Genomic DNA, 23,606 nt, shown 5'->3' on the forward strand with positions numbered 1-23,606 from the left:
TTGCTTTCAGCTCCGCAAACTCCGTAACTCTTGACAAAACCTCCGGGACAAGGATCCACACCTATCACATCGGAAGCCGACGAATCACTTTCAGTGATCTGTGTTGCCGTCTCCTTACTTTGAGACTATCTATGTGAACTGGTCTGTACATAGTCTGAACTCACGATAAATATTGCTAAGATGACTTGCGGTGAATAATAGCTTGTGATCACCACCTGAGGTAGTATTATAGGTACTACGCTATCGAACGAGGTGCGACTGAAGCATTGATTTCACTCGGGAACCTTCTGCTGCGAGTCTATGATATAATGCAATATAGCAGAGGTGTATACGCTATAAAGATAGATCTTCTTTTATTTAGTCCAATAAGACTTTCTGCAAACTTGCTGGTTTATTCTGTGCCTCCTTTTTACCTCGTCCAGCCAGATAACTCATAGTAAAACTCACCGAGATGTAAACCGCCGAGGATATTCCCATTCAGCAAGCTCGGCCTTTCGATGGTATACACACTATATCAGTCGTAAGATCTTCATCCAATGCTAACAGTTCTATAGAAATATCGAAGGAGCATGCGTGTCATTACGCACGCACGGATGCTAAGAAAGAAACTTAGCCAAATAAGGCGAAGCTATGTTAATAGTAGCCTATCAAGAAGTAGTCAGGGACGATACCATTTATATCGACAACAGTGCCTTAGGTTAGAGGCTCCGCATGTTTGCATTGATCCTCTGGGGAAACTGGAGACGAGCTGCTCTAGACTGAACTAAGGTCCCGGCGGTCCGGTACATGCGCCTCCAACTTGCGCCATGCCGCCTGTTTAGATATTGCACCAACAGCCCTTGCAGCTTAACACGATAGTGTTACCCACCGAGATAATAAACTGAATGTGTACAAAAGCAACACATCGCGAAACGATACAGTTGTGGAGTGTACTAGGTTAGGGGGCTAATCATCATCATCAGGCTACAAACTGATTATAGCACGCAACCGCATAGGCCGAGATGCTAGCGTCTTGATTTGCATTAGCAGCAGGACAACACAGCATGAACGAGGGATGGCGTCGGGATGTAACCTAGTCTAGGCTACGTAGAGACAGAAAAGAATAGCGGTTTACCAGCTCGGCGGATGGCCCAAGAGACAATTTGCCCCAGCGGTATGACCAATTTGGGCGTCTTGCACAGGTTGATAGCTATGGTGTTGGCTCACGATCACCGAGCCATGCTTTATCCAGACTGCAGTAAGAAATATCGACCGAATTGCCGCTTGTTCACTGGTAGTGTAGACTGTAATAAGAACGTCCGAGTCGCCTGTGAATTCGGTCAAGTTAGTATTGAACATTAACCACGTTGTGTCTCGCTATAATCCTCCTAATTTACTAATAGCATTCCAATCGCCATGAATCAAACTTGCGGCTTCTCTAAGTCATGCTCCTCCTCTTCCTCCTCCACCACCACCTCCAACTTTACAGAGGTCAAGGACGTAGCAACTCCGGCACCAGTTCCGATAGCTATCTGTGGGCTTGGCTTGAGGCTTTCTGGTGGCATTCGAAACGCCGATGACTTCTGGGATCTCCTTGTTAATGGCCGTGACGCGCGGACGCCTGTCCCAAGAAGCCGGTACAATGCTCGGGCGTTTGACGGCTCTCTAGGTGGTAAAGAGCGTATTGAGACCAAGTTCGGGTACTACCTAGAGGACGACTTGTCTCAGTTCGACCCTTCGCTTTTCTCCATGACCCAATTGGAGTTGGAGAGATGTGATCCTCAGCAGAGATTGCTGTTGCAGGTTGCTCGTGAGTGTCTTGAAGATGCAGGTGAGGTTAATTACCGTGGCAAGCCAATTGGCTGCTATGTAGGCACGTTCGGTGATGAATGGCTACACAAACAGAGCAAAGACAGCCAGCAGGTCGGTAACCATATTGTCACCGGGGCCGGAGACTGGATGCTTGCCAATCGGATCTCCTATGAGTATGACCTTTGCGGTCCGAGGTGAGCCATCTACATCATCACACCTAACAACCTCACAATCTTGGAAAAATCGGCTGACAGTACAAATTTGTACAACCATAGCATGGTGATTAGGACAGCATGTTCCGCGTCCCTGATAGCCTTGAATGAGGCTTGCAGGGCGGTCCAATTTGGTGATGCTTCTGCTGCCGTAGTTGCGGGATCAAATCTGATTCTCGGGCCCTCCCTCAGCATGTTTATGACCTCGGAAGGCGTCCTGTCTCCAGATGGATCATGCAAAACCTTTGATGCCGCTGCAAACGGCTACGCCCGAGCCGAGGGAGTCACCGCCATCTACGTCAAACGCCTTACGGACGCTATCCGTGACGGAAACCCCATCAGAGCAGTCATTCGAGGCACCGCAGCTAATAGCGATGGTAAAAGCCAAGGGATGCTTGTCCCGCGTGGGGAAGCCCTCGAATCGCTCATGAGAAAGGTGTATGCCGATTCGGGATTAAATCCATCTGAAACTGCCTTCGTCGAGGTACGTCCACCGTATTTTCCGGTCCTTTCCTGTCCTGTCCTTTTCTAGTCTTAGAAACCTTTTGTGAAACTAAACCGTATAATTTATTCAGTGTCATGGTACTGGAACCTCAGTCGGCGATCCAAGTATGTAACATCAAGAACCCCCTTCCCCTTTTCCCCTTTTTTCTTTCTTAAGTTGCCTTGGGGGTTGGTATTTTTCATCGAGCCAGGGTGTGATTTCTCACGAAACAAGGCCGAACCCCCCAGAGTCCTTTGTAGAAGAAACGCTTATTGACTTTTGTGGATATAGTTGAAACTTCTGCTGTTGGCGAGATTTTTGGCGACAGCGGAGTATACATCGGCTCCGTGAAGCCCAATATAGGCCATTGCGAGGGGTCCTCCGGCCTCGCAAGTTTAATCAAAGCAGTCTTAGCCTTACAGCATAAAATAATACCTCCCAATATCAAATTCAACAAACCCAATGCTAAGAGTAAGCCCTTGTTAATAGTATCTCACTGAGAATCATATAAGCTGAGCAATGAATTTGCAGTCCCATTCACAGAAAAAAGGCTTAAGGTGCCGACGGCGCCGACACCTTTCCCAGCCAATAAAGCTGAAAGGATCAGCGTGAATTCATTTGGAATTGGCGGCTCAAACGCACATGTGAACAACCTCCTCACCTTGCCCCAATTGATTACCCACTAACTAATTCATTCAAGATCATCGTTGACTCATTCCCTAATTCGGAAGAAGCAAGTCCCATAGCGAGGGCGAAGCGACCCGAGCTTCTTATAATCTCAGCTAACACCCAAAACTCACTGAAACAACAAGTAGAACAATACGGAAAGTATGTTTCTCTACGCACCTCTAATGTATACAACATAGCATATACGTTAGCCCTCCGTCGAGAAAGGTTACCGCACAGGGCCTTCATGATCAAGTCCGATGAGCAGATTGTAGATATTTCCGGATTAGCGAGGATACCTGGGAAATCATCCCGCCGCAAAGTCACGATGATTTTCACCGGGCAGGGGAGCCAATGGGCCGAGATGGGAAAGGGGTTGTTCTTGACGAATCGAGAATTTCGCGAGGACATTAATCTCATGGACGACATCTTGAGACGCGCCGTTCAGCCTCCGAATTGGACAATCGAATGTGAGTCTGATCTTCGATATTCAAGAACTATTTACTATTTTCAACACAGGTGCTAACGTGTACTCCTTTCTTACTCCACAGCTGAGATGCTCAAGCCTGGCGAGAACAGCCAGATCAACAAAGCTGAACTGTCGCAGCCTCTGTGTACAGCATTGCAAATTGCGATCTATCGCCAGTTTGAACGTTTCGGTGTTATACCTTCGGCAGTTGTAGGACATTCCAGCGGCGAGATTGCTGCGGCATACGTTGCTAGATACATACCGCTCGAGTTCGCTATCAAAGCGGCATACTACCGCGGCCTCGTCTCTTCCACAAGCACGTCTAAGAGTGGTTCAATGGCCGCCATCGGACTCGGGGCTGGGGAGCTAGCAGCTTTCTTACCGGAGGGCGTCGTGGTTGCGTGCGAGAACAGTCCCAAGAGCTCGACTATATCAGGAGATCGCGAGTTATTGGAACAAGCTGTGTCCAACATAAAAGAAGCCAGGCCAGATACTTTTACACGCCTATTAAAAGTTGATATGGCGTATCATTCGCGTGAGTACTAGCTAATCTTCCACATGCTTGTATATGTTGGCTGATGACAAGTCCCGCATAGATCACATGGATCCATTAGCAAAGCAGTATCTCCAGCTGTTACAGCATGAAGAGCCTTCAGTCGATAGCAACCAAGCGCCTCTATCCAAAATCGCATTCATGTCCAGCGTCACCACCAAGATAATAGACAAAGCGGCTGAATTGGGTCCGCGATACTGGGTTGCCAACCTCGTTTCGCCTGTGCGTTTCAACACGGCGGTGCAGAACCTCTTACAACTACGAGGTGATTCCGATATTCTATTGGAGATTGGCCCTCACGGGGCATTGGCTGGCCCCCTACGTCAAATATGCACCGAAGGTTCGTGGCAGTGTAATTATGTTGCCTCCCAAAAGCGTGGTAGCGATAGCGCAGTATCTTTGCTTTCTGCTTTGGGCAGGCTTTTCCAGGAGAACGTTAGTATCGACTTCAGCGCCCTTTTCCCGGGCGGCCGGGTCGTTCCGGGGTTGCCTTCCTACGCATGGGACCACAGCGGCCAGACATTCTGGAATGAGAGCCGACTGGCTACTGCTTGGCGACAGAGGAAGTATCCTCATCACTGTATTCTTGGTGTTAAGACGACCGAGTCTACAGATTCTGAGCCGATATGGAGAAACGTCCTCCATCTTGACGATGCGTCATGGTTAGCCGATCATAAGGTGGGACAGAACGTCGTATTTCCCTTTGCTGGGTACTCTGCTATGGCCGGTGAAGCAATCCGCCAGGTAGCCGGAGCCGATGCTGGGTCGGGCTACCACCTTCGCCACGTGGTCGCCCACACGGGTCTTGTCCTGACCGATTCGAAGCCAGTAGAGATTATTACCTCGCTACGTCGGAAGCGTCTAACCGATTCTGACGAGTCCCGGTGGTACGAATTCAACATTTCATCTTATAGCGGTTCCGCGTGGATCAAACATTCTACAGGAGAAGTCAGACACATCGAAGGGCCTAGCGAAGGGGCTTCCTGGACCCTAGAGGAGCTGCCTCGTAGATTACCGAGCTCATCATTCTACGAAGCTATGAAGCGTATCGGGATCAGCTACGGTCCTGAGTTCCAAGTCCTTGAGGATATCTCTACTTCTGCCATTGAGCATACCGCTCAGGCCAAGATAGTTGATAAGCATAACCACGTGTCCGCGCCATTCTCTCTCCATCCGGTAGTAATCGATGGGTGCTTACAATCGCTCCTGATTGCCATGAGAAAGGGACTTTGTCGCAACTTCGACGGCCTATTTGTACCTGTTTCTATCGATGAGCTTGTCGTATACCGGGGGGCATCAGAGATCCACGTCCGTGCTTGGACGGAGAAAGGAGATCTTAAGCTTGGCCAGGCCGAGTGTGTCGCAGACGGGAGGTTAGCGCTGCGGATGCGCGGTATCAAATTGGCACCTCTTGAGGATGACAACCCGGCTACTAATTCCATCGACCAACACGCCGCAGCTCGCATATACTGGCTTCCAGACTTTGACTTCGCAGATCACAAGGCATTATTCTCAGCACCCAAGTCCGACCGGGACCAGCTTGTACTACAGCAGGAGCTCTCGTTTCTTTGTATGATCCAGGAGGTAAAGACCGTGGAAGGTCTCGAGCCGTGCCAACCTCACTTCGCTAAGTTACGCGATTGGATGAAGAAAGGGATCGAAAATGCAGCCACTGGGAAGGAAGAATTTCCTCTAGTCAAGAATGCGGCATACCTATTAAAGCTAAGCCTCGAAGAGCAGCAGAATGTGATCAAATCCCACCTTAGCATCCTAGAGAAAGGGGATCACCGCGCCCTCTCACTCGGGACTAAGCGCGTATGTGACCACGCAGCGGAGATTTTTACGGGATCTCGGGAAACCCTCGACGTCCTCATAGAAGGCAACCTCCTATCTGAGATCTACAACCGTGCTAGCTTTGGATATGGTAACTTTGTGCGCCTACTTGGAAACACGCGGCCGAATTTGCGGATCCTAGAAGTCGGTGCCGGTACAGGTGGAACTACCGAACTTATCCTACGCGATCTCGTCGACGAAGGAGGGTTCCCCTCTTATTCGGTCTACACATTTACAGATGTCTCGTCTGGTTTCTTAGTGAAGGCGCGGGAACGCTTCTCGTACGCACCTAACATGGAGTATAAAGTGTTTGACATCAGCAAGTCGCCGTTCGAGCAGGGTTTCAAGGGCGGAGAAAAGGGATCATACGACTTAATCCTGGCTGCAAATGTTGTTCACGCAACTCCAGTCATTGAAGAGTCACTTAAGAATATAAAGTCGCTACTCAAACCCGACGGGATGCTAGTTCTGACAGAGCTTTTGCCCACATTGCGCACGGCAAATTACGCGTTCGGCCATTTCGCGGGCTGGTGGCTAGGCGAAACTGATGGCAGACCTACAACTCCTCTGATACCCGTTGATCGCTGGAATGACGAACTGAAGGCTGCAGGATTTACAGGCGTGGACTCGGTCGTATTCGACGATGAAGAACCCTATAGCCAAATCCTCACAATCGTATCGCGGCCACAAACTACAGGCGTTTCACCCTCTAAGAAGGTTACTCTGCTATGTGATGACGAGGAATCAGACGTAGCGCGTACTCTTAGGACACATCTAAAGAGTTTAGAATGGGAGGTCACACCGCGCCGACTGGGCTCGAAACCTCTACCAGACGAAGACATTATATCGTGTCTGAACCTTGAGAGCGACTGGTTTGTCAACCTAACCCCAGAAACGTTCGCCAAGTTCCAGGCATATGCAAAAGCTCTGGAGCACCGGAAGATCCTTTGGCTCACGCCTCCAGTCCAGATTCGATGCAAGGACCCCCGGCCGGCAACATTCCTCGGCATGGCCCGTACTCTGCGGGCTGAGCGAGTGCCAGGACTCTGTACCCTTGAGATAGAGCCTAGCGAGCCGCGCTTTGTAGACATAGTTCTAGATGTATTCGATAAGGTCCGCACACAAGAGGATGTTGGTACGCTAGGTCCCGACCGCGAATTCGTCGTCGAGAACTCCCAGATCTGCATTCCTAGATATCGACCTTTCTCCTTGATAAATAAGCTAAAAGAAAAAGAAGAGAGCCGTGGTTGTGAGGAGGGGTCGCAGGCCATACCAATAAGGACGGCTTTGGCAATCTCTAAGATAGGATCTATGGAGACACTGCACTGGATCGACGAGCCACTACCGTTGGAACTGCCAGCCGACTATGTCGAGATCGAGACGCGAGCCGTTGGTCTAAACTTCCGCGATGTTGTCCTGGCGAGAGGTATCATCGATTCCTCCACGCCAGGTCGCCTCCCGCTAGGGTACGAGTTATCAGGCATAATCAGCAAGGTAGGCTCAGCCGTTAAAGGCTTCACACCCGGAGATAGGATCATGGCCCTCTGCAACGGCTGCCTTGGTACCAGGAACGTGGCATCAGCCGACATCGTCATGAAGATACCCGACGACCTTGCTTTCGAAGACGCCGCTTCTATTCCCGTGTGCTTCGGGACAGTAATTTACAGTTTTATCGACGTTGGTCGATTAGAAAAAGGCCAAGGCGTTCTGATTCACTCGGCTTGTGGTGGTGTCGGTCTCTCGGCGATCCAAGTAGCCAAGATGCTCGGGGCTGAGATATACGCGACTGTAGGCAGCGAGAAGAAGGTCCGGTACCTCATGAATAACTTTGGTATTCCACGTTCGCATATCTTCAACTCCCGAGACGTATCGTTTGCGGAGGGTATTATGAAAGAGACAGAGGGTCGAGGCGTTGACTTAGTCCTCAACTCGCTATCGGGCGAGTTACTGCACGAGTCGTGGCGGTGTGTTGCTAAGTTTGGTGTTATGGTCGACCTTAGCTTGCGAGACTCTAAGGGGTCTGGCCGTCTGGATATGCTACCTTTTGCTGAGAACCGTTCTTACCACGGCGTGAACCTATCCGACTTTAGAGAGAAGCCTAAGTGGCTAAGGAGGTGAGTTTTCTAAAGGGGCTGATATTCCTTAATAGCTAGCCACTATGCTCACTCCCTAGATTATAACTGATAGTGTACTAACAAATCATCAGATTGTTAACCGTATTCGTCGACTTCTACAAGCAAGGCCATCTCCGTCCGGTTGATCCCGTGGTAAGCTTCGATGTGAAACAAATCGCGAGGGCATTCCGCCACCTCGAAGATGGCGATCATATAGGCAAGATCGTAGTGACCTTCCCTCCCCCTGACCTGAGTACACCAATCGAGTCACTACCTCAACGTCGTAGTATCGAATTCGATCATATTGCGACTTATCTCCTCGTAGGTGGTGTCGGTGGTCTAGGTAGATCCATCGCAATATGGATGGTAGAACGCGGCGCACGGAATCTCATGTTCCTTTCTCGCAGTGCAGGCCGGAGCGATATTAGCAAGGCTTTGTTCTACGAGATAGAATCTATGGGATGCTCGGTGACAGCAGTTGCCGGACGTGTTGATCAGATCGGCGACGTACAAGAAGCGATCCGCCAAGCAAAGACCCCTATTAAGGGTGTGATACAGTTAGCCATGGTCCTAAGGGTAAGAGTCCCTTTATAACGTCGGGCTAAACATTCGATACTAACCGAAACACACCAGGACGTCTCAGTAGTAGACATGGAATGGTCTCAATGGAAAGATGCCCTTGCACCTAAGGTCGAGGGTACCTGGAATTTGCACCGAGCACTCCAATCGACTAGCCTGGATTTCTTCTTCATGGCCAGCTCAATCATGGCCGTAGTCGACTCTCTCGGACAAGGAAACTATGCGGCAGCTAATACGTTTATGGAAGCTTTCTGTCGTTACCGTCACTCCCTAGGACTGCCAGCTTCAGTTCTTAACATCACCGCTATAGGTGATATTGGGTTCGTAGCTGAGAACTCACACGCGATGCAAAACATCAAGGCTCAAGGCATATGCCTCCTCGGCGAGCGCGAATTCTTAGACTTTCTGGAGCTTAGTCTCATGAATAATTCCCCGGCAGACCAAAAGGCCGCCGGGCCACTCGCCGTTCCACCTACACCATGGAGTAGCGAAGCTCAGATGGTGATGGGCATACGATCGGATCAGGACCTAGACGATCCGAATAACCGAACAATGTGGCGACGTGACAGGCGCATGGGAATCTACCACAATGTACATGTTGAGAACACAGCGAAGAGCACCGAGAACGATGCTCTTCAGAAATTCCTCAGGCAAGTCGCAGCTGCCGGCGTGGGAGCAAAAGCACTATTAAAAGGCAAGAGCAGTATCGAGTTCTTAGGAAATGAGATCGGCAAGAAGATCTACGATTTCCTCCTCCGGCCAGACGAGGAGGTGGACATTAATCTAACGCTGGCACAGATGGGCCTCGACTCGCTAATGGCTATTGAGCTGAGACGGTGGTTTAAGGGCGCATTCGGTCTCACGTTGGGTGTGCTGGAAATAGTCGGCAGTGGAACTCTCCATCAGCTTGCGGAACTTGTCGCGGCCAAATTGCTCGAGAGGCTCGAAAGCGAGTCCCAGAAAACAGGGTAAATATATAATCTAGCCTCTAGGTTTGTTCTTGATTTGGAACCCTCGAGGGGGGGTCGTATTACAAGACCTTGGGTATTAATGTTGGATTGGATAAAGCTTAATGAATTCAAGTATTTTATATCGTATCATCAATGCCTCCTGGGACTGGAATTTGAGTAGTAGGTGTTAGACGAAGGGTATCACAATGATAATAGATAGAGTTGAGTGTGTTTGCTTCACTTTATCAAACAGAACGGCGGGGTATAGAAATCTCCTCGTCATCTCTGTATTGTACTACATCCCACCGCCACAGCCCCTGACCTCATCCACGCCAATCTGCCCAAAGCGCCTCAGCTTCTTGACCAGACCGACCCATCCTTCTCCTTTCCCTCACCTAAAATACAGCAAACAAGTCTTAACAATACTCCATCCAAGCACCAAGCAGACCAGTAGCTATAAAGGCAACAAATACCTTGCTCTGGGGGAAACCCGGACCTCCAAACTCGGGATCAACACCCATGGTACCGGGAGGCAGGATGCTGAGAAGTCCCGCGATCCAATAGATAGACCCCGTGATGGCGCTGATGAAGACAAACTCGCGGCGCAGCTCGGGCGTCTTTGCCCGTCGCCACGTATAGTAGAGCGTCAGCCCGGACAAGATTATGGCGAGGAAGACCGTCTGAGCATTGTGGAATCTAGGTAGGTAGTTGCACAGGTTAGATAAACAACATCTTAGCTATTGTGCTTACATTAGACATACTTAGCATGCGGCCGCCACCGTGGATTAAACATGTGCGTCTCATTGAGGCAATCAGCCATGATAGTGCCAAAGCACATACCGAGAGCATCGACGGTTAGCAGCAGTCGGCCCAACATGTTGATTATTATATGTACTGCAAAGATAAAAAATAATAAGTATATCATCCAGCCCGGTAATAAGATGCAATTATTTTTGCTGATAACTTTATATCAAAAGCGACATGTCGATATGATGACTTATATACATTAGGTACATTAGGAGGTACAACATAACTGTACCTCCTATGCATAATACCTAACCTAGGTACATCACTATATCCATTCCATGCTTACATATAACGTCATTGTCTTATTTATTAATCATCAATCCGACCACCCCCGGGAAACACTATTATAGTACACTAATAGCTGCAAGTTGCACATTCCCTTCAAGATTCGAAAGCCGTCGTAATCGCGAAGTTGTGTATTATATTTGAAAGTGAAAGGGGCTTTCCTACATCCAATGCCTTAACTGAATCACAACTCAAATTCGCTATTCCGATGCACGATCGATATTGTACAAGAGTCGGAGAAACCCCGACGATGCTATTGTTCATAAGTACAAGAAATGCAACGAGCCTTTTTTCGTAGCCTGATAGTAACAGGCCTGCCTAACTGCTCATATGTCCGCTGCTATGTGCATCATCCTGATGAATCCTCATGAATTATAGCCATGCCCAGCAACCAGCCAAAACCTCAAACTAGACCTAAACGCCCTTGAGTCCAATGAGTATAAGATGCGAAGGATATATACTAATGCAGCATCTCATCCTCGTATGCCATCGCTCCTAAACACTATGCCGTGATCTGGTCTAACTTAGAATGACTCTCAATGACCGTTAGGTACATTGTTCTCAGCTTCAGCCGCGATAACCGAGTACTGACCGCCAGCACCAGCCCATACAATTCGTCTATCACGAATGGCAGTGTTGTCGATCACGGTCGGAACTTCAATGTCGTCGGTGGTTCCTTGGCCAGTTTGGTAATTCGCCGAGAAACCCCATGAGTAAACCTTGCCCGCCTCATCTAGAGTAAAGCTGGTATCTGTACCAGCAGCAACAAAGGTAGCCTTGATTCCTATAATGTTTATTAGAACACACCGACTGCTAGACATGAAATATAGGGGGAAACATACCATCAGTGGCGGTCGGCACCAAGAGAATTCGAGGTCTTTTGTTATCATCGAAAACGGTATTCTCCTCGTTGTATAGACTGGACGGCTGCCCGACTTGGTGACCATCCACACGGCCCCAGGTGAGCAGCTTTCCTTCGGTCGTACAGGCAACCGAATGGTGTTCTCCGCCCACGATCTGGCTGACCTTATGGTTCTCAAGTGATGTAACAACTTGAGGCTGGAGAACCATGGCATCGTCTTCGCCGGTATGTTCCTTAAGGCCAGTCTGTGCATAGTTGTTCAGGCCCCAGGCCCACACCTGATCGTCACTGTCGATGTAAAAACTGTGATACGAACCAGCGCCCACGTTGACGGCACGATGTTTCTTAGTAAATCTTCCACATGGCTGCGGAACAAGTCCAACACCCGGGCCTGCGAGACGAGAGATCAGTTTCCTGCCAAGCTGGAATTGGCCTCCGCTGCCCCAGGTGAACACTTTGCCGGACAAGTCCAAAGCCAAGACGTGATTCGAACCACAAGCTAGTCTAGTGATGTTCTTCAATTCAGGGACGAGCGCAGGTGTCTCCTGGATTCGCGCGTGTTCGCTGAATCCGATGATACCATCAGAACCCCTAAAAGTACCCCAGCCGTAGACCCAACCGTCGTCTGTGAGGATGAAAGAGGCAGAGTCGCTAGCCGCAACCTGGGCAATTCTGGTGCCTTCAGGTAAGATACTGAGATCAACTTTTCCAGGAGTGCTTTCTTTAGGGTTAACGCCGGTGTCATCATCATCTTCATCATCTTCATCCTCGTCGTCAACGTCGCGAGTACCGCCTTCCCAGAAAGTATCGCGACCGAGCGCTCTATCATCGTTGACACCCCATGTGAGGATAGTCTGATCATGGGTCAGGGCAATACAGTGCATACCTCCGCAAGCTATAGCGACAACGCCCTTGAGGTTGTGGTTAATTCGAGGTCGCCTTACATCGATAGGTTTTCTTCCATCATATTTCGTACTACCGAGACCAAGTTCGCCCGATGATCCTTCGCCAAAGACAAAAACATCTAACTGTTTAGTAGGCACCTCATTAAAAGGTACACCTCTTGCACCAGGCCCTCTCGTACGCGGGCGCGGTGTGACCTTCTTGGGGGCAGTCTTGGGAGCGCTTCCGGTAGTCACGCTAGTATCGCGAGATTTCGCTGATATAGGTACTGGCTTGGGTTCTTCGGCTTTGAGCTTTCTGATCTTTTTGGGCGCAGCTCGAGTACCACGAGGCTTCTTTTGCTTGGGCGCTTCCTCAGGTTCTTCGTCTTCATCTTCGTCCTCAACTTCTTCTCTCTTGCGCTTGGAAGCACGCGATCCACTCGACTCGGAGATAGATTGGTCGCGCCGACGAGTAGCCTCGCTATCAAGGTTGAGTTGCTTAAGACGAGCCTTTGCAGTCGCGCTGGTCTTTCCAGAACCACTCTGTACTTTCGAGGCAGTTCGTCTTTGAGCCAGAGCCGCAGGGGCTGCAGGGGGTTTAGCAATACGGGTGACGCGACCAGTTGCCCTCTTTGGTCCACGTCGGGTGGGTTCAGTCTGCTTCTTCGTCTTTTCCTTCTCTTCGGCATGATCATCGTCATTCTGCTCTTGTTCTTCATTCACATCCTGCTCTTTCTCCTTATCTTCACTCTGCTCTTGCTCTTGCTCTAGCTCCTCATCTTTTTCGCCATCATCGCTTTTGTTGTGGATACTTTGCTTCACTACACCGCGACCATTTTTGGCCCTAGTAGGAGCTCCCCTAGTCGCAGAAGACCTTTTGCTCAACGGTTTGGTACCGGATGGCGCCGAGGCGAGTCTTCTCGGAGGCATTGTGCGTCGCGTTTGCAAGTCGCGTAAACAGTAGTGCGGAAAATAGGGATAGTACGATAGTAGGGAGAGAATGAATGATTAGCAGTCTGTATGCGCGACTTCTGAGGACACTGTCGTCAAGAGGTGCGCGATGCTAAATAGTGCAAGGTATGATGTTAAGTGTGGATAAAGTATTGAGTAAGGGGTAGAGTGAAGTGTTGGTGAGGCGTGTGAATGGTTTGAGAGCTTGCTGATTATGGTGCGCAAGTAACGCAACTATCGCGTCTTGCTGACAAGTCAGACAAGACGTGGTCGTAGTGAAATTTTGGAAAGTCACAAAACACGAGGACCAGGGCGAGAGTGATAGTCAATGGCCGAAAAATAGGATCTCTTCTTTGTTAGATTGGAGAACAATTGGAAAAGAAGTGCTCGAGGTAAAGAAGGATGAATGCTTTCGGTGATGAATGTTGTGAGATAGAAAGAAAAACGCGCTGGTGGAAATTTTTAGGTGAAAAAGCTGTGCTCAACTGCCCAAGGCCGCATGCAGCAAACTGATGTAACTGTGTATTCACCAAAACAGTGGGAAGTCGCGCGTTGTGGACCCACAATAGCTTTTTAGCGGCTTGGAAGGTGCATACAGCTGGAAGCTCCAAACCCAATCAAATTATGGTTCAGGAAAGTACAGGCAAGTGCAAACAAGTAGCTTCCTCACCGCCCGGGCACCTAGGGTTCTGTGATCCTTGCAGTCTGAAGATTTGTCCGGCAGAAAAATAGCGATAAGGGGAAGGAAGAACAGGGAAATCGCCAATCAATTTCATCATGTACCTACGTACTTGAGAAAATAAGAAAAATAAATAAGAGAAATCAAAAAAGGAGCCAATCATTTTGATCTATGCTAAAATTAGCTAAATATATAATATATGGATATACGTATCTCTCATCCCTAATTCCAGTTCGAACCGACATACATACAAAGGCATTATGCTTCTTTCCTTACAGTTGATCACAGAAACTACGTCCAATCATAACTTCAAGCCTCCGCAACATACATGTATGTAGGTATTCTCCTATATCCACAAATCAAAGTATTTCTATCGTCGATCCCGCATCATAGAGTTGCTTGTAGAAATGGCAAGGTGGATCTCGCAAGCCTGAGATTAAATCACGAAAGATGATCAGGTATATTCCTATTAACTACCAGCGGCCTAACTCCAAAACTCCGGCGACGATATCCTATAGTTAGAATCCTATCGAAGCCATTTACATAGCAGTATATGCCGCCACAACCATTATCATTTGCAATCAGTAGCGCCGCCTTAAAACCCGACCCCCCATGGTATTTTTCAGCCTCGTATGACCAGTTATTTCTTCGTGGTAAAGTCGATTTCGTTCGGGTTTGAATCCGAAGTGGCGCGTTCGCAAGTACAGGAGCTGGCGGGGCGAGCACCACATGCGCAAGTGCTACCAGCAACGGGACCGTTCTCCTTGGACGCATTCTCGCAGGTACATTGACCGGCAGGGCGAGCTCGACACGAGCATCGGGCACCGCTTAGGATATTCTCGAGCGACGCCTTCTCGCATGTGCATGCGAGGGCGGATTTCTGACCGCAGGAACAGGTAGCCTGCTTAGCTGCGAATGAATATGTTAGTTCACTTTCTACCTCGGTTCGTACTCTATGGGGTGACTCTCGAACTTACCACAGACACACTCGCCGCCAGCGTTCTTGCCGCAGCAGGTAGGTGTTGCCTTCAAAACCTCGGTTGCCATTGTGACGGAATAGGATGTGATGTAGATGAGGTAGGTGTTAGACGTATGATTATGAGTATGAAGATGAGTATGAAGATGATTAGGTGTGACTAAGTGCTGAGGAATCTGTGTCTATTATTTGGAAACTATAGCAGATAATAGTTAGGTCTTATATACGTAGTTAGTTGATGTTACAGTATCTTTGTAGCTAAGAACTCAACAATAATTGCTATCAATATAAGACAGCCACTGACATCACTAGGCGAACTTCGTTGGAGGGATAGGTAATCATATCTACTCTGATTGGTCAACATTTCTTTGGAGTAGCATCATCGACCAATGATAGCCTTTGTGATTACTTTCGCCAGGTTCTAGTTCGCCTAGTTGCCCGTACTCAGGGAAGATCTAGACCCTAATGAGGCTGAACTTTCGAAACATCGTCAGTTAGTGATGCTTGGATGGTCTGATTCGACCTAGTCGCACTCTACATTATCAGCTCATGAATTCCACCATCTATTAATATTGGTTGCTTTTTGGGTTTGCTCTGGTTCTGTTTGCTGATGGGGTATATATCTTCCACTTTTCGTCCCGTACTTAGACTTTCACCAATGAATAAATAAAAATACATCTAGTTACGTATTAAATACCTTAGTAAGGTTTTAAATCCCAATCCCCTCATTGTCACGTTATTTTGTATTTTGAAGTGCTAAGGTTACCGTTCTTATTGAGCTCGATGGAGTACTATTCTACTCTACACGTTATAATAACGTGCTTGTGGTTTATCGTCAGGAACTCAGTAGGTAAGACATCGGGTTACATAAAACACCCTAACTTCATTGATTTGTCTTATAAAAAGAATACTTTGGTCAACCTAATCAGGTACCTTTTACTTGAAACCACTGCAAGACAAGTTCGCAGACCGTGCCACTCTCTGCTCTCAAGCCAACTCAAGCAGTAGTGATACTAGCGCGAAGTTACTTCTACATGTACTGATTCATAATATTCCATCCGTCACTTGCTTTATGATTCAATCGTTGTCATGAGGTAGCCCTGTCAAATATGGAAATAATTCGGTAACTCTAGACCCAAGTTACGGAAACCCGTAACTGCCTTGGATATACCGAAACCATCCATTATTCCAGATGTCTCATGTAGAATCCTGGTGCTAGCGGTGATATAACAAGTAATAAGAATATTGAATGTTAACTAAGAAAAAGCATCCACGTCTTAAACCTGACTCATGTAGTACGTCTCTACAGTATCAATTAAAACTAAATGTAAGTGGAAGAACAGATGGTGTAAATCCCTTGTCCACAACTGATTCCATACATTAATCTAGCGTAAGCTCGTGAGTATAATCCTCCGTACACAATAGAACCAGAAGGTTCCCTTGCTCTGGAACATCACATATTATTCATATGTTCCTTAATGTCTAGGTAGACTTGGTCACTTCAGCATAAGTAAAAGTAATAGACCAAGAATAGGTGGCAAGCCGAATAACGAGTATAACTGCTACCATATATAGCAGGTAGTACAAGCTTGTAAGTAAGCCTCGTTGGGATTTGAGTCAACCCGACTCGAAGACATGCTGCGCCTATTGTATTATGTTTCAATTATAATAACTAGGACCAAAGTATCATTAGATCCTCGTACGCGAAGGCTTATTAGGAAACCATTGATGCATATGAATATTCTAGAGACACCTTCTTTCGTGGGTTGTTTACATAGGGATCATGGGGGCGGAAGAAAGGCAGCGACTAATGCTAAGGGAACTCGAATTCCCTAAAAGGGATTCCCGGAAGGAATGGGGGTATTAGTAGGTACCTATGTGAGATTCGGTGCTCATAATCCATAGGTTGAATATATTCATGTTAAGTTACACCATGGTTCTGCTACGAGAAAGCGCTTACGCTGTGTTCGACAGGCGAGGGGTTCTTCCCCTCAAACGAGATACTTCAAGTGACTATAATAAATAATAATTGGTTATCTCGGCTTCGGTTTGCTAGATTAGCACGAGCAATGACTGGTGTTGGTGGGACTTGGGCGCTAATCTCGGATCGCCCCCGACGAATCCCACTTATTAGTAGCTCATTTTCTTCGCTATGTAAAGAGAGGATCTATGTCGTGGGATATGGCGGTTAATTATTACATGGTGGGAATCAATAGTCAAATGATTAAAACCAGAGTTAAACGCTTTGATGATAGATCTGATGATAGATCTGATGATAACTAGCTAGTAAGAGAGTACAGTAATTTGGAGTTCTGTGAGAATGTGCTACCATTACATAGCTGGATACTACAGAAAAACAAGCCAGTAATGTTCTACATATGCAGTGATTCTATAGGTGCCCGAATTTGCTAGAATGAGTCCGTGAGTTCCCCTCATTTTCCTCATGGCCTCAGGATCCGAGAATCCGATTGATGTGGTTGGGGGCTAATAAGAAGGGATTGTAGACGCCACAGGGCTGCAGATCTATCATAACGACATGAGGAAGTTCGCAGATGATCAAAGACATACATTCAGTCAATACCAAAGACATACATGCGAAGGAATGGCGGTGTCGTAGCTTTTCCATACGCCGTTTCTAATAATAAGAATATTCTTAGAATCTAATCGCGGCCATTTTCGGTAGGAGGCAGAGCAGTGCGACCCCTAAAGAAACTAATTAATATAAATGGAACTGACAAAACCATCAAGATGCAGGCTGGGGTTGTGAGCTGTGTAAAAATTCTGCCTTTTTGGCATTTCTGTGCTCACCCAACACCAGCCCAGAGATGGAAAAGAGCGAATAGTCTCGACCAACTCGTATCAGTAGTCTTACCGCATAGTAATACCTTGAATGATCCCTGCAAACCACGCCGACCACGCCGAGCTGCTGTCTAACGATTGGACCATTTGCCACACCAAGACCAAAGAGACATACCATAAGTATGTTGCACACATACGATGCGGGAGGATCATAAGGGCATATCTTTAGGCCCCCATGAAAGGTATGATTGATTAACTTGATAGCTTGATTAGCTTGGTAAACCCAGCCGACTGGTCTTAGATCAGATGTATTGACAACCAAGTGTACCTAAACGTACAGATGGCCGATCTTATCCGGCTCTGGAAACAAATATGTACATTTTGTACATTTGATAGTTCTCAAGGCTCCTCAATTCGACGGGTTGCATTTGGACAAGGCCGTCACGATTGCATATGCAGGTCAGCCAATCCGCCAATGCTACTTGGTGTCTAACCTAGGGGCTATGCAAAGCCGGTTTTCGTATTGGCCTGAACTAGAAAAGTGTGGTGGGTTTGTAGACTCTTTGACATCCCACGATACGCCAACGTCATCGCCCTAAAAAAACTCCTGCTAGGTAAATGTAACTCTAGGTAGGCAATAGAAAGTCGCTAAAAACAACACCATCTTCATCTTCGTATTTCGTATTGTCATATAGCACTGCGTTTCCCGCCGTGCCTTTCTATCCATCGAAATTCCTCTCCCGGGAATGTAATCAAATCTTCAATTCACAATGAATTGGCACAGGGGATCCACGGTGATCGTAGAGCCTACTCCCGCCAGGTCGGAAGGCCCTGGTAAGAAATTGCGGAGGAAGCTCCAGAAGATCGGCGCCCCTCAGCGTTGGTACAAGCCCAACGACCACAACAACGCCAAGAAGCCTGGTGCTATCACCAACGCAGACATCAAGGTGGTTCCAGCAACACCTAGTCGTGATGATGGTAAATGGCTCGAGCAGCTCCGTAAGAGCGGATCTCTCTGTCGTGGTCAACTACCTGTGCAGCCTATCGAGAAGTCGCTACGACACTCTATGCAAGTCATTCCCGAATTTGCACATCTCGCCATTGATGACACGAACTCGGGAAGACATCTTGATAGGAGGGCCTCATGCGCCAACCCTCCTTCAGCCTCGTCGGTAACAAGAAGATATGCGAAGACGCCCGTCCGTCACATAGGGCAATTAGAAGGCCGTTCGAGAAGAGAGCAAACGGCGACTTATAGGGTTTCGGGCGTAGAGGAGATCGCAGAATCCTATAGGGCTTTGCTGGAGTCGAGTTGCTCGATATTGAACGACACGGACCAAGTTGAACCGTTACGCCTGGGAGAGTCTTACCGTGCAAGCTTAGACAATCAAGCCGTACGAGAAGATATCACTCGGGACTTCCCCGATGCACTGCTTGTGAGGACATCTCCTCGCTCCGATGATGGGACGCTGGTGGCTTCCGAGGTGGATTCGGTCTCCTTTAAACCTTCATTTACGCCCGAGCTGCCATCGCCTCGAGAGATTCGTCAACAAGTACCAGCAATCCCGCCGCGAAGACGAGGAACACCTGGGAGCCCCAGCCTGCAGATCTGTGTTGACCTACTTGGCCAAGAGCTTTCCTCAGCTGCCAGAGGGTCGGCATTTCGACCAAATGCAGAAACCTCCTCATTGCAGGTGTGGGTCATGATAGAAGCTTACGAGAGATTACGAGATAAGATTTCGGATATGCGGCTGGACGAAGATCAGCAACGAGCGCTGAATACCATGCTTGATACATGGATCGAAGCGTTATATGCGGTCCACGGTAAGATGGCGGGGGACGACGGAAACGAAAGTGAGAGTGACTACGGCGACTAGATGGACGCCGGGCTTTATTTAAGATTTCGTCGGGGATTATTTCTATTTACATGACTTTGTAATGATGATACAGGCCTGGGTCACGGAGGTCCGAGGACAACGGGTGATGGTAAAACGGTGTATAGGAAGATCTGATTTTAACCAAACAGCGGTTTTACAGGATGGGCTGATGATTTGGTTTTAGGAAATAGGTAGGGGAAGGGGAGAGGGAGAGAATTTGATACCTCTGGGATGACAGAATGGAACGGGCGTGTACAATCATCTTCCGAATGGTTAATGGCATTTTGATTACGAAGATATGAAGATACGAAGAAGCTGAACATCTGCTCTATGGAACCTAGTGCATCTGCTGGGGGTCACTACTGCCACCACTGCCACCACTGCCACTACTTAGGCAGAGCTAGAACCCCACAGTGACGTTTTTACACTACCTTAAGCATCTTATCTTATCTAAATGCACTTTTCGGATTAGACGCGACTCGGCGCGTATATTGAAAGTTTACCGTTATATGTTAGGTGCATTTATTTGAGGTAATCACCGTACATCACTCAATTCTAATCCGTCAACCTTTCTCTGCGAAAGTACCTAGACATGCCCCTCTTATCTGGTAGCCGCCGGCTACAATCCGCCGCCGAGCATAATCGCGGCCGACCGAGCACATCATCCTCTCGTATCCAACGAGACAACGGCCCTGTCGAGCTGCCAGAATATGAACCTCTCGCATGTCCCCTCAGCGCCGAAGCTATACGCGCGTTAACCCAATTGTCGACGAGCAAGGATATGCGAAAGTACGAGGAACAATTGAACAAGAGCATAGAGCTTCTGAGCGCCAGCGTGCAAAATATCAACGACAAATATGAGGAGAGGAAAGAGAGTCTCAAGAACCTCCAGGAAAAGCGAGCCGGCCGCGATGAAAAGAACGATCGGGAGAGGGCCGAGGAGAAAGCCGTGTTGGCGCTGAAGAATGACGTACCCATGTTGACAAACGAATGCAACCTCGCCGTCCAGAGCGTTATCGACTTGAAGATAGAGCTCGAGGACAGTAACCTAGCGCTACGGGGGACGGCGCAGAAGGTTGAGGCTGAAGCTACGAATGCGGCCCGAAGACAAAGACACCAGGACGACGACGACGACGAGATGGCAGATGCTAATATCACGAGCCCGATAATGTTACTACAGCGAGCCAAGGAGAGGGCGGCCGAGGAATACGCCTCGAAGACTCCGTATGAGAGATACGGTACAAACAACGATTACGTTGGCTTCAAACGCTTCTGGCACGACGCCGTGTACGGGAGAGGCAATAAGCCGTTGCCAGATGCATCTAAATGGTTTTCGCACAACGGGGGAGAGGACGAGGCGAGTGAAGACGAGGATCTGATTGTTGCCGAGGAGCACCTTGACATCCACTGCCCCCTGTCCATGGTGGTCATGAAGGATCCGTATACGAGTATAAAGTGCAAGCACACGTTCGAGAAAGACTCGATTATCCAGTTTCTCCAAACCCAACGTGGGCGAGCACGGTGTCCACAGACAGGCTGTAATAAGGTATGTACCTACCTAACATGCTCTCGCGAATACATCCTCAACACCACGAACGGAGCTAACCTATTTATAGGAGGTGTCGGTTTCTGATTTCCATCCCGACCCGGTCATGTTGCGCAGAATCAAGCGACAACTGGCCTCGCAGCGCGCGAGTATGGCTGATGATGACGAGGACGAAGATGAGGATGGTGAGGGTGATGATGGTGAGGGTGAGAGTGAACAGGATGTCGACGTCGAGGGCGATTCGCGTATGAGTGCGACTCCTGGCCGCAACATCAAGTCAGAACGAGAGGGTAGAAGCAGAGGACAGCAATTAATCGATGACCTTATACAGTAGAGGACGAATAGGAGGCATAGGAGACATAGCTCACCTATGTATCCTCCATCTGGTGAGATAATGGAGGACTTATTAAGACGGGATCGTAGTCCTAACGTCTGAGATAGCTTAAGCCAAGACCAGAGCAAATGAAATTCTCATCAACGGTGAATTATATTATGATCTATTCTATGATCTCTTTCTAAACACATGCGACCAGTCCGTCTCTATGTAGACGCCGACTTGTGCTCTGTCTAGTTAGTCTATACATATATGCACAGCCCTGACGACACGCACCACATCTATCCAGCCTACAAAAGCCCTCCATCTCTATACTCTATAGCTTCGCGCCCTCCCTCCTCTTCCGAGCCTTCTCATTATCCTCCTTCAACGGACGCGCCTCGTGGCCAACCTGGCCCGGGCTCTGATCTCCCGGCGCCGTAGCCGCATCGCTCTTCTTCGGCGCGCTCTTGTACCCCTCCTCGGCATTCTCCTCGTTGACAACCTTGCCGTTCGCATCCCGCTCGATGCCCAGCTCGAGCAACTTGGCAAACACGGCAGAGAAGTGCTCGAAGAACAAATCCTTATCCGCCGCGTACTTCTCGACCCACGGGCGAAACGCCGGGTCCGACAACAGCGCTATATCCGTCGGCAGCATCATCAGCCCTTCCGTCTTCTCCGCCGCGCTCTCCCCCTCCCCCTCCCCCTCGTCCTCCTCCACATACACGAACTGCGTAACCCCGCTCGGCAGCGTCGTCTTCTTCCAGTCGTTCGCAAGCAGCAGCTTGTAGTACTGGTTTGAGAAGCGCGTCGGATTGTTCACCCACTTGCCCTCGAACCCCGAGCGATCTCCGTGGCACCGACCGAGGTTATGCGCGCCCGATAGGGCCACGATCTCTTGATTGCTGAAGCCCATCCGGTGGAAGATGAAGCGCAGGTGCTCGGCGCCCTGGGCGCCGTCGGGGAGCCGCCCCCGCGGGGGGATCTTGCTATCGTCGGTGAAGTCGGTGCGGCCGCCTTGCCAGGGGATTTCCGGCCCGCCCATCTCTTTGATCGCGACGATGGCGGCGAGCGTCCAGAGGTCTGCGTATGTGATCCATGGGAACTTAGCCTTCAGGGGCTCGAGGAACGCGCGTGCGTGTTGGAGGCCGGCGTTGGCTGGGTCGCCGCCTTCCTTCTCGTAGCGCATCCCGGCGCCGTTCGATCCTCCCGTGTTAGTCTTCGCGCAGTAAGTTCCTGATGCGTGCCAGGCAAGTCGTACAAGCACGGGGCCCGCGGATCCATCGTCGTAGTCAGGTTGATGCAGGAGCTGGCGCACGGCCGCTTTAACCTCGTCCAGTTGTGCCGTCGTGGGCTGCTGGTTATTGCTATCCTGCGCCATGTCGAGTTCCAGCTGATAGTCTTAAGTGTATCTCTATTATAAGGTAGATAGATATATATAAATCCCTTATGGAATAATTTGTTTTATGGTAGAGCTAGACGTTGGAACCAAGCAGCGTCGATTTGTACGTAGAACTCTTAATGAAAAAACCGGAGAAAAACTAGATGAAGCCATATCTGACTAGCATGAGCATAACAACCTCGAACTCAACAATCCGAAGCTCGGCGAATCATCCCCGAGGAGCCTCGGCAGCGCCACGGCCCCATCGCGTTAGACTTATTTAGTTAAGTGCTGGTGTTATCATTAGTGATCCACTTCTCTCCTCGTGTCATCGATATTAAAAACGTAGATATTGGTTTCTCATAAGTGGTTCCGGTTTATCTGACGCGCTGGTGTTTATTGTAGGTGGACTTTGCTTTATACCCTTGATGCCGTGCTAAGGGGTGACTTGTAGCAAAGAAGACACCAAATAAAACCAGTCAAAAACACATATATACTCCAATAAACTTCTTTGCAGTAAGTCAATTTTGTATATCCCGGGGAACTGAAATAAGTAAAAGTATTCGTATGTTCATAGGAATGCCAGAACATTAGT

General features: G+C 48.7%; 7 protein-coding genes across 7 annotated transcripts; 3 read left to right on the forward strand and 4 right to left on the reverse strand.

Annotated features, from left to right (window-relative positions):
• Positions 1–1,081: 1,081 nt before the first annotated feature.
• F4813DRAFT_133139 (uncharacterized protein) lies at positions 1,082–9,765 on the forward strand. The gene is made up of 10 exons (XM_049238737.1): positions 1,082–1,985; positions 2,067–2,487; positions 2,579–2,612; positions 2,779–2,958; positions 3,019–3,131; positions 3,188–3,623; positions 3,705–4,157; positions 4,219–8,122; positions 8,215–8,698; positions 8,756–9,765. Exons 1-10 carry the CDS (start codon positions 1,396–1,398, stop codon positions 9,671–9,673), a joined length of 7,533 nt encoding a protein of 2,510 aa, XP_049098318.1. The 5' UTR covers positions 1,082–1,395; the 3' UTR covers positions 9,674–9,765.
• On the reverse strand, positions 9,766–10,541 carry F4813DRAFT_133180 (uncharacterized protein). The gene is made up of 2 exons (XM_049238738.1): positions 10,413–10,541; positions 9,766–10,347 (listed from the first exon to the last, which is right to left on the reverse strand). Exons 1-2 carry the CDS (start codon positions 10,526–10,528, stop codon positions 10,068–10,070), a joined length of 396 nt encoding a protein of 131 aa, XP_049098319.1. The 5' UTR covers positions 10,529–10,541; the 3' UTR covers positions 9,766–10,067.
• A 602-nt stretch (positions 10,542–11,143) lies between these two features.
• On the reverse strand, positions 11,144–14,134 carry F4813DRAFT_133307 (RCC1/BLIP-II). Its single transcript, XM_049238739.1, has 2 exons — positions 11,586–14,134; positions 11,144–11,527 (listed from the first exon to the last, which is right to left on the reverse strand). The coding sequence occupies exons 1-2, from the start codon at positions 13,417–13,419 to the stop codon at positions 11,280–11,282; spliced, it is 2,082 nt and encodes a 693-aa protein (XP_049098320.1). The 5' UTR covers positions 13,420–14,134; the 3' UTR covers positions 11,144–11,279.
• A 128-nt stretch (positions 14,135–14,262) lies between these two features.
• Positions 14,263–15,423, reverse strand: F4813DRAFT_364092 (uncharacterized protein). The gene is made up of 2 exons (XM_049243776.1): positions 15,097–15,423; positions 14,263–15,028 (listed from the first exon to the last, which is right to left on the reverse strand). Exons 1-2 carry the CDS (start codon positions 15,164–15,166, stop codon positions 14,760–14,762), a joined length of 339 nt encoding a protein of 112 aa, XP_049098321.1. The 5' UTR covers positions 15,167–15,423; the 3' UTR covers positions 14,263–14,759.
• Positions 15,424–18,450: 3,027 nt separating this feature from the next.
• Positions 18,451–20,067, forward strand: F4813DRAFT_133437 (uncharacterized protein). Its single transcript, XM_049238740.1, has one exon. It carries the CDS (start codon positions 18,665–18,667, stop codon positions 19,769–19,771), a length of 1,107 nt encoding a protein of 368 aa, XP_049098322.1. The 5' UTR covers positions 18,451–18,664; the 3' UTR covers positions 19,772–20,067.
• On the forward strand, positions 19,939–21,780 carry F4813DRAFT_133575 (zinc-finger of the MIZ type in Nse subunit-domain-containing protein). Its single transcript, XM_049238742.1, has 2 exons — positions 19,939–21,317; positions 21,388–21,780. Exons 1-2 carry the CDS (start codon positions 20,364–20,366, stop codon positions 21,649–21,651), a joined length of 1,218 nt encoding a protein of 405 aa, XP_049098323.1. The 5' UTR covers positions 19,939–20,363; the 3' UTR covers positions 21,652–21,780.
• A 1-nt stretch (position 21,781) lies between these two features.
• F4813DRAFT_133753 (heme peroxidase) lies at positions 21,782–23,550 on the reverse strand. The gene has a single exon (XM_049238743.1). It carries the CDS (start codon positions 23,009–23,011, stop codon positions 21,968–21,970), a length of 1,044 nt encoding a protein of 347 aa, XP_049098324.1. The 5' UTR covers positions 23,012–23,550; the 3' UTR covers positions 21,782–21,967.
• Between the last annotated feature and the right edge of the window lie 56 nt (positions 23,551–23,606).

The sequence above is a fragment of the Daldinia decipiens genome, assembly GCF_022478715.1.
Source record: "Daldinia decipiens strain CBS 113046 unplaced genomic scaffold F4813scaffold_23, whole genome shotgun sequence".
NCBI classification, from domain to species: domain Eukaryota; kingdom Fungi; phylum Ascomycota; class Sordariomycetes; order Xylariales; family Hypoxylaceae; genus Daldinia; species Daldinia decipiens.